Source organism: Pinus tabuliformis, chromosome Q (genome assembly GCF_031772625.1).
Source record: "Pinus tabuliformis cultivar Carrire ecotype Pingquan chromosome Q, CPIR1, whole genome shotgun sequence".
Classification (NCBI taxonomy): Eukaryota; Viridiplantae; Streptophyta; class Pinopsida; order Pinales; family Pinaceae; genus Pinus; species Pinus tabuliformis.
Window position 1 is genome coordinate 904,916,348 of NC_142296.1, and position 16,696 is coordinate 904,933,043.

Sequence of the window (16,696 nt, forward strand, 5' to 3'; positions counted from 1 at the left end):
TCAAATTGCCTATTATGATTAGGCTCAAGGAGTAGGCTCCTCACTCTTATGAAGTTTCAAGTCATAATAAAGTTCAAAGAGTAAGCTCTCCACCTTCCTAAGGTCTTAAGTCATGAATTCCAAATATATATGGAAAATTATAAATGTGTTTTTTTAAGAATAAAATCACTAGAATTTTAAAAATAAGTCATTATTATTATTAAATAAAATTTAATTTTATTATTAGTACTCCTTTGCTTGTGATGTTTGATATGGATGGATTTCAACGATATCAATCAAGCGTAATTATCAAATCGCTGGAGATTTACAAACTCGATGGAGAAATTTTGGGCCTCTCGTAGTTTGGTTGAAAAGTCTTGGAAGAGAGCGTCCACATGCGAGACAAAACTGTGAGAGAAAACTATTCCAGGATTTGATTCACAATCCGTTCATTCTTGTAATACACATTTTTAAGGCTGCTTCACCCCAACATATCAGATGCCAAAGATGAGCACTTCTCTGTTATTCGTTGCTGTGAACGTTGTTTGGTTAGCTGCACTGCTAAGATTGGAAGCCCAATGTGGTCCAAACTCGACAATGGATTTCAGAAGAAATGATTTTCCTCCTGGATTTGTATTTGGCACCGCCTCTGCAGCGTTCCAGGTAAAAGGCATTTTTTTCATCTCTGCGTTGCAATACAATTGTGATTCTGAAGCATTGCTAAATGCTATTTTGTTTTGCAGTACGAGGGAGCAGTAAAAGAAGATGGGCGAGGAGCCAGTGTGTGGGATACATACTCCCATAAATTTGGTACTGATTTTACTTTCAAGGGCAACACATGGTTTTCAATGTAGTCTTGAAGGTCTGAACACCGTTCCTTTTACAGGGCGTATACTGGATTTCAGCGACGCAGACGTTGCAGACGACCAATATCATCGCTACAGGGTAAGGCTCCCTGCGACCTGACCCTGATAAACCTGGGTTACAAGGTATGTATTGTGTATAATCCTGCGGTCAATACTTTGTGCAGGAAGATATGGAGCTTATGGTGGATTTGGGGATGGATGCCTACAGATTTTCCATCTCTTGGTCCCGAATATTCCCCAGTAAGATTATCAATACCCCTCAATCTTTCTCTTTCAGGTCCGTTGGCTGATCATTGTGTTTTTATGTTATAAGCACCCTTAATTGAGAGATGAATGCGTATATATAGATGGAAGTGGAGATATGAACCAAGCAGGGGTCGATCATTACAATAAGTTCATAGACGCGCTCTTGGAAAACGGTATGAGAATCAATTGAAAGTCCTGATATATTAATTAAGATCATTTGTAGATCCAAGTTAACCCCTTGCAAGAAAGTTATAGGAATCGAGCCATATGTGACTCTGTATCACTGGGATCTTCCACAAGCGCTAGAGGATGCCTATAAGGGCTGGCTAAGCTCTAAAATTATGTAAAGATCTTTGCTCATAACTATTACAACTGAAATCAGTTTCCACAATAGATTCATAGCTTTTACCTTGAAATCAGTTTGCACAATAGATTCATAGCTTTTACCTTAGCGGGCGAGGTAATGGATTGAATTAAATATGTTATGTTGGTTGAACTTGGGAGCAGAGAGGACTATGCAAAATTTGCAGAAACCTGCTTCGAGAAATTTGGGGACAGAGTAAAGAACTGGATGACATTTAACGAGCCTCACACGTTCGCTATTCAAGGCTATGACATAGGCCTCTCCGCACCGGCCGGCCGATGCTCTATCCTGCTCCACCTTTTTTGTCCCGCCGGGAATTCCGCCACCGAACCCTATATCGTTGCTCACAATGTGCTTCTTTCTCATGCCAAAACTGTGGACATATACAGGACAAACTATAAGGTATATTGCATATTCATCTACACATTTCTTGTCAATTCCATTTATTTTCTTCAAGGGCATTAGTCAAGGACTGGTTGCCCCTGGTTTTAACACTCCTGTTCGGTGATGAAATCCATTCAATTTTCTATATACATACATGTTTCAAATTCGGAATTAATGACTGTTGCAGGCAAAGCAAGGCGGAAGAATTGGTGTGGCTTTGGATGTGATCTGGTACGAGCCAATGTCAGATTCCCCTGAAGATATTGCAGCTACACAGAGAGCCCAAGATTTCCAGTTGGGATGGTACATGTCATGACATTTAACCTTTATCATCCATCATACAGATCATACATTATATCAATATCTACACTCAACGAACATACAAGACGAGTGATATTCCTCTGTCTGCAGGTTCATGGATCCGCTGGCTTTCGGAGACTATCCGGCGTCGATGAGAGAAAGAGTGGGCAACCGACTGCCGTTATTCTCATCAGAAGAGTCGAATCGCGTGAAAGGGTCGCTGGATTTCGTGGGCATTAACCATTATACCACATATTACGCGAGGAACAACAAGACCGACCTCACCTCAGTTCTTCTGAACGATACGCTCTCGGACTCCGGCGTTGTTACCCTCCGTGAGTTTCGATCATTGAACCTTCCGCTTTCCGTTCTTTTCTGACTTTCTTTCCAAGTTTCGCGTTTTCAAAACTTTACAGTTGTTCGTCATCGTCAAATAAGTCATAACAATATTATTAACAAGTAATAGGTTTTCATGATCAGATTCGTACGACCATTTTTTTTCAAGAAGAAAAAACAACCGCATTTATATTAAATAAGAGTAAGTTGATTAAGTCATAACAATATCATTAACCAGTAATATGATGACTTCAAAATGCTTCTAGCCTGTCCAAGAATTTAATTCATAATCGGCTTATAGCAACAAAAAAAAAATGCCTAAGAGCCATTTTGCTGGGTGACCATATCAGCGTCACATATCAGTATAAGCAAGCTTATCCAGTAGCAATGTCCACCACTCCAATATCTATATATATATATATATTATTTTTCACCCATATCAGTATAAACTTATCAAGTAGCAATGTCCACCATTCCAAAATATATATACATATATTATATTTTAGTCCACTTTAGAAAGAGTGTTTACTAGACCATTCTGCTCACTATATATGTGTGAAAATGAAACTTTTTCAAATTTGTTTTATACATTTGTGAGAATGAAACTTTTTAAATTTTGTTTAACTTTTCAAATTTGTTTTATACCATTTGTGAGATATATGTGTGAGAATGAAACTTTTTCAAATTTGTTTTATACTATTTGTGAGATATCACACGAAACTTTTTCAAATTTGTTTAATTTTTCAAAATTGTGAGATATATGTGTGAGAATGAAACTTTTTCAAATTTGTTTTTATACCTTTTGTGAGTAAAGAGGTTTAAATATAATTGAAAATAATTAATAGAATATAAATGCACAAATGTTCATTATTAAATTTTGACAAATTAATTATCCAACGATAAATATAACAAATATATACGACCCTATAAATTTATGATCATAAACAATTTATTTAATTATTTGATGCATTGTTTAGAGTCATTACTTGCCATTACCTAATTGATGACCGCATTCGAACCCCAAAAGACAATCAATGTCTTTAGACATAACTAGTATGCACAGAATAATACCTCCCAAAAAGCAATAATTTTCAGCTGTGCGTTGGAGCCCCGCCCCTTTTCTAACAAGTGTGATAATAATGTCCAGAGCTTACTACAATGTATGGCTCATTATGACACAAATTCATACTAGATGTCCCATCGAATATAACGGGGTTTAACTTCCATTACTTAAAACATTAAAGAGAACGGGAGGAACACCTTGTCCAAGATTCAATCCCATATCCAAAGCTAGTTCATTTAAGTTAGGAACAATCTTTTCATCTTTTGGTTGCTTAATCATAGTGCAATCCTCAAGTAGAATTTCCTTAGACGAAGTAAGACTAGATACCATTTGAGTTCAATTGAAGAGAAAAAATGTCTTTGTGCAGTTTGTGCATTTGGTCTTGCTAAGGTTCAGTTTGAAACCCACAACCCTCTTCCTTCTTCATTGAAAAGCTACCACAACCAGTGGAAGTTTGCTCAACCACTTGAAAAGCTTGACTTTTACTCTTATTGCTTCCTATGACAAAAGGTCTCCTATTTGTAGTATATCAATGTTTGGATAAAACAATTGAAATACATAATAATACAACAACCAACACACCACTAGTGAGACTGTGATGTAGATTCCTAAAAGGGAGGCCTCGATCCCCGAATAAAGAATCTTTATGAGGATAAGATGTCATGCAAACCAAGAAATTCATACAACTACTAAAGTGTATAGCTATGAAAATACACAAATTATCAGAAAGGAGAATAAAATTAAGATATATGGGGAAAGAAACAACACCTAATGCAATTGAAATGCCAGTGTTCATAATGACTTCCTTTGAGACACTAAATTGTTGAGCATCAGAATCCCTAGTGAAACAAACTTTTTAATTTTAAGTGCTTACTCCCAAGAGCTTGAAATTATGAATGCCTATCTTTGTATGCCTTTTTGACCTAGAGAATGTTTCCCAAAAGCTAAACACAATAAAGGAGAAAGAAACATGTTGCCAAATGTTCTTTCAAAATTTGTATTTAATCTGGGAGATAGGAAATACAAACTATGACATATTGTTAATAGATTTGACAAGGTACTACACCTCCTCGTTGCGTGGAAGATACAAACTAATCGACATATAATTCCCAATTCGTGAGAACCAATCATAAGCCAAAGTCACCTTCCCCCACTCTGCCTACTAATACATGAATGAGATGGGACAAAGGGCCATCACACAATGCCCAAATTTCTTATCCACTGACCTGTGCTTCATTTTCATTTGATGTAAAAAGTCATGAATCCACTAGTTAATCCATACCATATCATCAGTGTACCAAACGAGCATGAAATTGCCTAAAGGGACTAAAGAGTGCAAGTAAGAAATAATGATTGTCGTCATTCCTCCCACCAACATTATATTTCCTTAAGCCACCTTGAACACATGTAATGAATCGATCCCATAAGTAGATAAGATATGGTATGATCATCACTCAGACATCACACTACCATCAATATGGCCTGAACTACACCATTTCCTAGACCCATTGAATGTAAATAAGATTGATAGACCAGGTAATCCAATATAAACAACCTTGTATTTTCCCTTGTGCACGACACCTAACCTAGACTTTATCACTTATCTCTTTCATAATATGAAACTTGGGCCCTTAAGGGAAAATACCTAAATGAATTCGTGATCATTGTTAAGGAACAAGGCACAACAAGAATTGCTAAGTGACCCTTAGTTCACCCATTGTCATATGAAACCCTTTGTTTTCCATTTCATTTGCTACTTGATTGTTTTCCTTGAGCACATGATATACCTTTACCAAGGGAAATATGGATAGAATAACCTTGACTTTTTTGAAATGTTTTTCGGTCTATTGTCGTGAGGGAGGGAATTAGCAATGATATGTTGACTAAGAATCTTAGAGTCATGAACAATATCAATGAGCTAAAATTACATTATTTTTCTATTTGTAATCCTTGAACAAGTGCATATGCTTCTGCTTGATTGTTTGAAAGTGATCCCATAGCCCGAGCATAAGAAAATTCTACATTTCCACCGAGACAAATGATAACCCCTAACTGCACTTATTGCCCCTATTATTTAGTATTTTCTTTAATTAACAATTTTCACATAAAATAATTGTGAGGTCCTTTAAAATCAACGCTCTTCTTCCTTCTTCTATCAACAGGTATCCAAAAAGAAGATAAAAATATTTGTAAAATCGAGTTCAAGAAGTGTATATATGGTGAAGATTTGAGTATGTTGTATTATAAATATTTTATGAATTTTTTAAATAAGATTAAGGGAACTATAATTTTTAACTTGAAGTTTAAAAAATAATTTTGAATTGGTAAAATTTAAAGATATTTAAATGTGCTAAATCTATTTTTCATTAAAAATAACAAGTTTATTTGAATCTAAAATTATAATTTTAGCAAAAACAACATAAAAGAGTTAAAATTCCTCACGATGGGTGTTTGCATGGGGAGCTTGCCTCCATTTTCTAAAATGTGTGCTAGGAATTTAGGAAAGGGTGGCAGAACAACCCCCAAATGGCATTCTACAAGTAATATCGTACAATCAAGTTTGATGGCGAAATTGATTAATCTATGGAAGGTTGTCAATGTGATTGTTTTTGTTGCATGGAAGTCTTGGGAAGGAAGATCCATCCTAAATTCAATTTTTAGGGTTACCTTGAAGATAATCATAGAAGTTGTTGGGCAGTTAATCCACTATTATGACACAGTTTGGTGGGAGACGTTTATAGCTCAATCCATAGATGGAGAGTAGCATGATAATGTTGGGTTGATAGATATTTTTCTTGTAGTTTACAGTATATCATCTATTGTTCCCATTTACCTCTCTACTTTCATGATGATTTGAAATTGATGAGCAGAAGATGAGTACTGCGTGGTTGGATGCTTGGGCCAAAAAAGAGTATGTTGATGACTTTCTAAAGAGATCTATGAATTTACATCTAGAACCATAGAAGGATACTAATAACGCAATTCTTTGTCTCCCCCACAATGAGGATAATGCATGATACTGGAAAATCAATTCTAATTGCTTTCTTTTGCTGATACTTGACATATTGCTGAATATTTAGAGTGTTTCTTCAAGTTGTTGCTTTTATCAATAGAGTACCCATCATTTACAAAGTGGCATTTCTTCATCAACAAGGCACAATATCCTTCACTACCTCTAGCTTGTTGTCCAACTTTGAATCTTACATCATGCTTGAGTAGAAGGATTGTAGATTTGTCTTGTACTATTGTGCTATTACTTTGGAGAAAATTTTGACATGATCAAGTTTTACCTCCATGAAGTCTTGGACCAGTCCTTGAAGATTCTTGACTTTGGAGTATCTTGAATCCTCTCAACTGTTGTAGAATTTGAATTTATTGGCTTATAACAGCAGTCATTTAAGCCTTTCCTGATTTTGTTTGGATTAAACAAATCACTAAAAGGGGTTGAATCTCCACAGGTGAAGACTATTAGTGAAGAAAATTGGACTAGAACTGGCCTCATTCAATTTGGGGTTGTTGTTATCACAAATTTAGAAGTTGCATCACTATGGCTAGAGTTGATGGAAGAATTGTTAATTAGACTTTTATTGTTGTACTTCTAATTTTGAAGAATTTGAGCAAACTTTGGCATGTTGCTACAAAATACTAAATTGTTGCTACAATTTTTTTGAAAAGGTTGCAATCCACTGTTAATTCCATTAAACCATATAGTCTTCATCAAAACTAGAATCTGTGGTACAATTCTTACCATGCTGTTATAGACATTTTTGTGCCTTACAGCTCTAAGCATGAAATGTCCATAAACCAAGGGATCCTAAGTCCCTAAAAGTGTTGTTACGGCCCCTAAAGGAACAAGGTCAACAAATTACAGCTTCTCCCAGAAGTTCTCCACCAGAAACTGCTCATAACTAGTCAAATCAGGATCATTTCAGCTGCTCCACTAGCTAGCTGCTCCACTAGCTAGCTGCGTTGCAAAGCACCCAAATACACTGGCTAGGTGCGTTGCAATGCACCTAAATGCACTACCAGGGTGCGTTGAGCAGGAAATGACAAGTGGCAGAGTCATTCCACGAGGTGGAGAGACAATGGAAGCTTCCAGAATCTTCCCCAATGACACTTGCCTCACTTAATTCGACCAGTGATGAGTAAGAGGCTCTCAGTCTCTAAGTGGAAGCAAGAACTGATAGAGAGAAGCCACTAATCAATTCATGAGCTGACTCATCCTCTTTGCATACATCTATATATGGATCCCTCATCCAAGAGATCCGGAGGCTGGAATTTTGTACATTGCAGAGAATTGTTGTTGGTTTTGAGATAGATATCAGAGTATTGGGTGATTTATGCTTTGTTGGAGGTGAAGAGGGGATTCTATGCTGGGAGGTTGATGCTGGATCAAGAATCATCGGTTGTAACTCCTCTTGGATCTTCTTGTTTTATCAATAAAACTATTTGAGTTTCTCCTACATGCTTGTATATCATTGATGTTGTTTACATTTGTATGTTTAGCTTAAATCTGATCCTAAGCTATTTATGAATATAAATCCATGTCTTTGTGTAGTTTCCTTCTTCTGTGATCTTACAGGAACTTGGTGAAGCTGGGCAAGTAAGGGAGCAGGTAGCTGGAAGCTGTCAAAGAGTAGAGAGATTGGATCAAAGGACTAGCGCAAGACACAGGTTGGTTCATCCTATTCCTCTTCGTTTATAGTTCATAAAGGAGAATACGAAAGTAGTTTTCCCTGTTTGTTTCTGAGGTCACTGTCACACCTCAGTGGGATAGGGTCGTTCTGAATAGACACTTTTCCCGTTAACAAAATGGCGACCATACTGGGGATCGTGTCTAGTTAGTTTGTTTGTGTTTCTCTTGTTGTTTGTTTCATAAACTTAGAAGTAGCGAATCGAACTGCATTTGCCATTAACAAATGCAAAGTAGACATCTGCTACTTCAATCCATTCACTAGATCTGTTTATGATTTGAACAGCTGATTCACAAATGATCTGATTACCCTTTGTGATAGCTCTTAAACCTCTTTTAAATCTACCCTCTGATTGTGCATTACTGATTGCTTTTACTCGGCCAAAAACCATAGATTAAACTGCAAACCGTGACCCAGAACCCGGATAGAATTCTCGTTTCTGCCCCAGCGCAGGTGCTGTGAAGAGTTCCTGCATTTCAGCGCAGTTCCCGAGAGGGCAACCTGTGTTGCAATCCAGTTTCTCTGTGTAGCAGGTGCGTTGATCAGCCTAGCCTTGTGCAGCTGAGGTTCTTTGCTCAATTTTTTTCAGTTTTGTCTCTGATTTTTGCAACCTGTGATCAGTGTGTGTGTCTTTTTAAAAACCCCTTTTCTTTGCCTTAATTTCGCCTCAGTTGTATAAAAGAAATTGTATATGTTTTTGTGTATTTGTTACGTCATTTACAGTTTCCCATTGCAAAAGTAGAATAGTCATATTGTCGTCCTTTGATTTAGATCTGTCGTAAGTGTCGATTTTGATCTTAGGAGAAAGTTTATTTGCTGTTGACAGTTGATTATGCTTTTACTTTTGACTTTGGCTTGAATTTGTGAATTTCTAGTGTCGAAACAAGTGTTTATTTCGAAATCATAAAGTGTCGTAATCGTCTCTACCTTTTGATTTCGAAAAGAAGCTTGTTTGTGTTTTTCACTTGAAAACGAATTCAAATTTGTACAACAACTTTCTTTTTAGGCATCAATATTAAGAAAGTGAAAAACAAATACATGCACATGTGCATTTGCATATTGACAGTCTGTTTGGCTTGATTTAGGAAAAATGCATTTACAGTGTGCTCTTTGCTCTTTGAGAAAAGATTGTGTCTTTCTTTTCCCCTTGTAGCTAGGATTTTCATTGCTGAAAAGAGATAAAAGCTTGCTTATCATCTTTAGATTACATTTTAGGAATTACATCTACATCTCGTGGTGAACCCAAAAGACAAACTTCATAAGAAAGATCAACTTAAAATAAATTCAATGAACTTAACAACGCTTTGTAACTTAACGCACAACATTTAGAGGTCTAGGCTAGAGACGTATTCCGGCATCGTAAAGCCTGGTAACTGTTGTCCTCACTGATGGTTGGGTGATTCCTCCACTTTGAGACGATAAGTGCCAGTACGGACTTGTGCTCCCACGTACCGTCGAGTATATATTGGGAGACCCCTATAGGCATAAAACCTTTATCCATAGGAAGCCGTGTCGGCCGCCCTACTGATCGCAATGCACCGAACACAGCATTTGGGAAGATTGACTGCCGTACCGTAAAAAGTATTCTGCAGTTTTGCGATTGGTTTGGTACTCCCTCTACCTAGACCTCCAGAGCAGTCCCTTTCGTTCCTTTTCAGACTCCTTAACGGAAAAGGTCCATCTGAGCACTTGTCACTTCAGGCTCATTAAAAATCGAAGGAGACTAGAGTCATCTTTTGTTTTTTCTCGACTCTTTAAAACTGAAAAAACAAGTTGTGTCAAAGCGTGTTAAAATTTATTTTAAACGGAATATTCATACCCTTTTCCTACGTTGATCTTTAGGTTGAGAAAATGGAGCCTACCAACCAAGGAATTCCCCTTGGTGGAAATCCTAGTCCCTTCTCCTCTTGGGGAGATGTTGGTGCGCCCCATATGGCCACATTGTCGCTTCCAGGACTGACAATTGGCTTGCCAGTATGGCTCTTCTCAACCAATGTCGTTCAGAACACCACTATTCCTGAACAATCGAATCAGTAATTAGACGAGTCCAGAGTTGCCCACCAGCCTTCTACTTCCTCTAATTCTTCCTCTCCTCCTTCCTCTTCGCTTGATGGAACTGGTAAAGCTAAAAGCCAAATTCCTAAGGAGAAGAAGGGAAAGAAGAAGAAAGAGAAAAAGAAGAAGGAGCCAAAGGCGAATGGGGGAAAACGAGTGTCGTCTAACGAAAATCCACACACAGCACCGACCAGGCCTAAATCGCCATGTGTCATTTGCAAAGGAGACCACTTTCACAGAGATTGTCCTTGCATCCCCCGGATACTAAGGGACTGGTCTCCTCGTTTGCACAATCCGGTGTCATCAACCTCTAGAGATCATGTTGAAAGCACACCGTCAACTAGTGAAAGTGAAGCCCCAGGACGAAAAGGGAAAGTTAGATTTCCTTGTAAACTATGCGAAGGCGACCATGCCCTCCACCGTTGTCCCTTCTTAGACGAGGCTAAAAGAGTTTTGGATGATCATCCGGTTTCACCATTACGACTTCCTCCTGGATATAAAAAACTCTTGCCGAGTCCGTCACTAGTTGAGAACCTAGCTGGCCCGCTCAAGTGGTCGGCTGAAGCGCCTATCATTGAAGATAAACCAACTGAATCCATACCAGACGAAAGTCAAAAGGTCGAGGCGGCAGTTGACCCGGTCTTGCCTTCAGAAGTTTTATCTTCGGATGATACAGTCACTGAAGAGAACAAGGATGACACCGTCCAAATTCTCTTCATCAACACAGACTCCGACGAACATGGGGGTAATCCACCCATTCCTTTACCGCAGGAAGGAAGTTCGTCAGAGCCATACCCGACCGTCTACTCGGTCCCACCTCTAAGCAACCTAGTTGTCTCCTTCGATTGGAATCAACTAGGTAGACCCCGCCTACCAGCAAGTGTACCATTCTGAATTATCGTTCAAATATATAGAATGGTCATGGCTGGTACCATCATAGATGAGGGGGCTTCTGTGAGTATCCTTTCCTCTATTGCTTGGAAAGCGCTTGGTTCGCCATCGCTGTTGCCTGAAATGAGAAATCTGACAGGCTTTGATAAAGGAACCAGTCGACCTTTAGGGATCCTTCCCGATGTGCCCATAACATTGAGAGGGAAGACAGTTCGCATGAACGTCATGGTAGTTCGAGGACCCTTGGATTATAACCTACTCCTTGGACGAGACTATATTTATTGCATGGGAGCCATCATCTCCTCACTCTTTAGAGTAATGTGTTTTCCGCACCAAGGAAGAGTGGTCAAGCTCGTGGACCAGCTTTCATTTCCCGGATCACGCATAGCAAATAGTCATATACCATCCCTAAATGGTCTCTTCACGCAAGAAATGTCTCAATCCCCAGTTCGTCCTCCCGATGAGCGCGAGTAATTCGGAGGGATATGACTGAAACCCAGGGGGCATGCATCTTGGTCTGCTTCGGCAGGAAAACTTCGGGTATAGGGTAGGTTTCCGCGGGAGAATATGACTAGTCTGTACCCCGTCCGTGATTGGAAGAGGGGTTATTCTAGAACAAGATTCTCTTGTCAAAGTTATGTGAGTTGGCGAGCGTCGTCACTCACCCTTGTTTATCTCGGTAGACATCGCCGAAGAAGTGTTTTGTTTGCTGTGTGAACAGAGCAATCTTTGGGTAACCTGTAAGAGGTAGGCCTCTCCTGATAGAACAAATGTTTTGTCTGCAAATTGAGGGGTAACCTTGAAACCATATTTTATACCTGGGGGCATGCAAACCTTTTGGAGTGCAAGCAAAGAGCGATTATTTATCTGTTTTTTAGATTGGTCGTTTCCTAACTTGCATAAAGAAAGGATGTGGGGCAAAAATCTAAAAGTTGCCGTTTTTATATGAGACATTCTTATCATATGACTGGATTAATCGAGCAGTTTTAGCACATAGTTCAAGCTCGTTAAAAAATAAACATAAGATCGAGCAAATGTTTCCACCCGCGTTTAAGCTCGTTAAAAAATGAACTATCCCCCGGTAAATGACCACCGTGAATGAAGCATTTTCAGCCATTAAAGCCTTGGTCGTGTTTTCACCGTCACCTCCACTTTTCCATTGGCCGATCATCCACCTCCATTTGATTGTTTACCCATTTTGAGGAACAACCGCGAAGAGTGATTTCACTAGCCATCCTTGTGACACTGCCGTGATTGGAAAATTCCAAAACTTACCTGGAATCAGCTGCTACCCATTTTATCACTCGTTCCTCAAAAGACGAGTCTTCTTTAAGCTCTTTTCAACTGACTCGTAAAATATGAAACGATTGCCGAGTTTTGGCCTTCCAGCTCGTTAAAGCAACAGGAAGTGCTATCCCTCCTCTAGATTTTAATCTTTTTGGACCTGAGGGATTATTGCACAAAAAGATCGAGCGCTTGTTTTGTTCGGCTCGTTAAAACTATCGAAAATTCATCCCTTTTGTATTATTTTATACTTTTTCGGACTTAAGGGATTAGATAACGAAAAAGGAACTTCGGAGTTACCTTTACGTACCTTTTCAGACTCTCTAAAAATGAAAAGGACCGAGTTATCTTTGTCATTAGACTCGTTAAAAAGATTAATAGCGACAAACTTGTCTTTAGGCGAGAACGAGTTTCACTATCGCTAGGCTCGTTAAAACATAGCGATGGGTTTGCCTGAAGGGAAAATTATAGAATAAGCATATGTTATCCTCCTCAAGCTTGACAAAAATAAAGAGGTACTGGTCAGCAATGACTGGGGAAAAATTGGGAAGAAAACTCAAAGAAACTTTGTTGGTAGCAAGTTGCTCTTGAACATGACACTTCCACTCCGTGCCTGAGTCGGGTTGGGTTGTTTCATTCACCGGTCACATCACCATGGTCACGCCATACCATCCACATTTGGGGTAAATGCTACCAATCCATCACATAAGTGTCGCCGACATGTTCAAGAGAAGTCATCCAGAGAAGTCATCTGTGTCTCATCCACTACCATACATTATACTTCATTCTTTCATGACCGCCACCCTGAACCATATATCATCAGATCGTTTTCACCTCCATCAAAATCATTTGCTCCGTTCTGTGTCATTGATGTGGGATTCATTAAGGCCCTCCTTTGACGGATCGCTTCTTGTCGACATTAGCTCATTATCCAAGAAGTTGATCTAGGAACAACCCCTTCAGTACTTTGAAGCTTGCATGCCTCAATGGCAAGTTTCTCACTTCCGGCGACAGGTATACATCAATGACCTTCAACCGAAAGATTTTGCGTGGTGTTCGACGCCAAGTCCTTTATTCACACCACGTGAATTGTACTGCAGTACCTTGAGGGTCATTATCATTATCGGTGATTCCTCTCGCGCTTGTTAACAATTTACATTATTGACTGGTAATCAAGCGATGTCTTTCCATGTTCGACTTCAAAACATTTCTCACATGGATCGACTTGTACTTCGAGTGAAGATCGGACGAGATTGAAGACCCCGGATCTAGTTTCATCCATCCGGGCTGCGATATATATTCAGGAAAAATAAAGACATTGAAATGTACAACATTGCAGCACAGATAATCATCCTACCAAAAGGATGATGACTCCATCAGAATCATTAGTCTACCATCAGACGATTGTCTGTCCTATGTACATGAAAATGAATTTATAAAGCTGAGCATGGGAATGCCCGCCTCAGTTAGATCATGAAAACAGTATGAAGATAATGTATTGTATTGTATCTTATTACAGGTCTCCTCCCAGCATTGAAAGAACTTCGGATCCTCCTAATAAAGCATTTCACCCGATAAATGGCCTCATACTTTAGGGGGCAACTGTTATAGACATTTTTGTGCCTTACAGCTCTAAGCATGAAATGTCCATAAACCAAGGGATCCTAAGTCCCTAAAAGTGTTGTTCCGGCCCCTAAAGGAACAAGGTCAACAAATTACAGCTTCTCCCAGAAGTTCTCCACCAAAAACTGCTCATAACTAGTCAAATCAGGATCATTTCAGCTGCTCCACTAGCTAGCTGCGTTGCAAAGCACCCAAATACACTGTCTAGGTGCATTGCAACGCACCTAAATGCACTACCAGGGTGCGTTGAGCGGGAAATGACAAGTGGCAGAGTCATTCCACGAGGTGGAGAGACAATGGAAGCTTCCAGAATCTTCCCCAATGACACCTGCCTCACTGAATTCGACTAGTGATGAGTAAGAGGCTCTCAGTCTCTAAGTGGAAGCAAGAACTGATAGAGAGAAGCCACTAATCAATTCATGAGCTGACTCATCCTCTTTGCATACATCTATATATGGATCCCTCATCCAAGAGATCCGGAGGCTGGAATTTTGTACATTGCAGAGAATTGCTGTTGGTTTTGAGATAGATATCAGAGTATTGGGTGATTTATGCTTTGTTGGAGGTGAAGAGGGGATTCTATGCTGGGAGGTTGATGCTGGATCAGGAATCATCGGTTGTAACTCCTCTTGGATCTTCTTGTTTTATCAATAAACCTATTTGAGTTTCTCTTACATGCTTGTATATCATTGATGTTGTTTACATTTGTATGTTTAGCTTAAATCTGATCCTAAGCTATTTATGAATATAAATCCATGTCTTTGTGTAGTTTCCTTCTTCTGTGATCTTACAGGAACTTGGTGAAGCTGGGCAAGTAAGGGAGCAGGTAGCTGGAAGCTGTCAAAGAGTAGAGAGATTGGATCAAAGGACTAGCGCAAGACACAGGTTGGTTCATCCTATTCCTCTTCGTTTATAGTTCATAAAGGAGAATACGAAAGTAGTTTTCCCTGTTTGTTTCTGAGGTCACTGTCACACCTCAGTGGGATAGGGTCGTTCTGAATAGACACTTTTCCCGTTAACACATGTGAATGAGTTTTCCAAAGTCAACCATAAGAAAAAATCATTATATTACCAATCACTAATGACAATCGTTAACCAATGCGAGACAACTCACCGATAATGTAAATGAGTGTCAAGGTACATGAGTGCATCTTGCCAATAGGTACGAATGAATGAGTTTAAATTAAGTCACTTGCAGGATATAATAATCAAGAGACATTTAGTTATTCCCTTGTTTTCAGTAAGGAAATCTGCCATTGATGTATGCAGACTCCAAGGCAGTCAAAAGAACCTTTCATCTTGGTCCTAGATAAGGTGTTAAAGTCAACGGGACAGGATTTGTTGGAAGGTGGGCCTTAAGGAATCCCATATTAATCAAATCGTTCATAGAACCAAAAGTGATTTGAAGAACCATAATAAAATACTAAAACCAACATGAATTTACAAGACTTATTGTGAACTTTGCTTGCTAGTTGCCTGATTTTCAAGCAAAGCTAAAGTCCAATTGCACCAGTAAACTGGTTTTCACAACAAGACTTATTTTTCTGTGTACTATTGTATTTACTTATTCATTACAATATTCTACCCTACTTGAAGAAAGAAAACCTTTTCTCAAGTGTAGAAATATTTCCAGTGAAGCTTCCCTGTGTAACAAGATAACAAATATGGTCATGTTCAAGTTGAGAATATATGCCTTGATATATACCAAAGCATGAGAAATGAACTACTTTTATTGAGATGATGTTAAGAAGAAGGGTAATGATTGTATTGAACCAAAGTTCCATATAATTGTGATGCCCTTGATTTTCTTATTCATTTGGATCACTCTGTATGTCCTCTTTTTCCATGTCATTTAGATCTTCTATTATTGGATGGTTTATCTCTTATATGCATAAAATATTTGATGATAGGCATGTCAAGGACTCCTTGATCTCAGGTTCTAATGTCTGCTCTCCATCAGATGTGATCCATGATTCTTCGGTCTCCTCTAGATCTTCTTTTGAATGTTGTTCATGGAATTTTTGTCCTTCTATTGCTTCCTGGGGTGTTATGCTCCTGATGGTGGTTAGGATTTTCTCCTCCTAGGATGCATAGATATTTCCAATTGCTGCTAGGATTTGAGAGATTTCTTGGAGTAGAAATCTTCTTTAGTCAACGAATTCTTGAACATGCTTGAATTTTTGGTGATAATCCTTGTTTAGCACATGGATTAGTAGATGGAGGGTTCTTATAACACCTTAAAAATAATTGAAATTTAGCCCATTGAAACAAATAATTTGAAATCAATTTCAAAATTACAGAAAACCACACTTTGAACTCCTCATGCTAATGAGACATAGTTATCACCAAGTTATTTGTTGGCACAATTTAGTTCATAAATAAAGAAAACACAGTCGCATGAAAGGAACAATCAAGGATTTGGAGTAACATCCATGTGGTGATATGCAGGATCTTACCTCTCACCATTTCTCATCCACCAAGTTGTGTAATTTAAAGGAAACCTAAATTAGAAACTAAATACTATGTACACTTCTTCGACAACGATGTTAAAAATGTCAGTCAATTTAATTGTACTAGAATTTTGTTACATTTAATTTATCAATCTGGGTTA

The 16,696-nt window shown here is 38.6% G+C and overlaps 1 protein-coding gene across 1 annotated transcript in view; it reads left to right on the forward strand.

The window, feature by feature from the left end:
• The first annotated feature begins 285 nt into the window (after positions 1 to 285).
• Positions 286 to 16,696, forward strand: part of LOC149222390 (beta-glucosidase 40-like) — a 67,068-nt gene continuing 50,657 nt past the window's right edge. Inside the window, exons 1-9 of the mRNA XM_089385422.1 lie at positions 286 to 642; positions 723 to 789; positions 866 to 924; positions 1,010 to 1,085; positions 1,193 to 1,264; positions 1,347 to 1,434; positions 1,599 to 1,857; positions 2,027 to 2,142; positions 2,251 to 2,474. Of these exons, the coding sequence (XP_089241548.1) occupies positions 478 to 642; positions 723 to 789; positions 866 to 924; positions 1,010 to 1,085; positions 1,193 to 1,264; positions 1,347 to 1,434; positions 1,599 to 1,857; positions 2,027 to 2,142; positions 2,251 to 2,474 (1,126 nt within the window). The 5' untranslated portion in view covers positions 286 to 477. The remainder of the gene's footprint in view (positions 643 to 722; positions 790 to 865; positions 925 to 1,009; positions 1,086 to 1,192; positions 1,265 to 1,346; positions 1,435 to 1,598; positions 1,858 to 2,026; positions 2,143 to 2,250; positions 2,475 to 16,696) is intronic.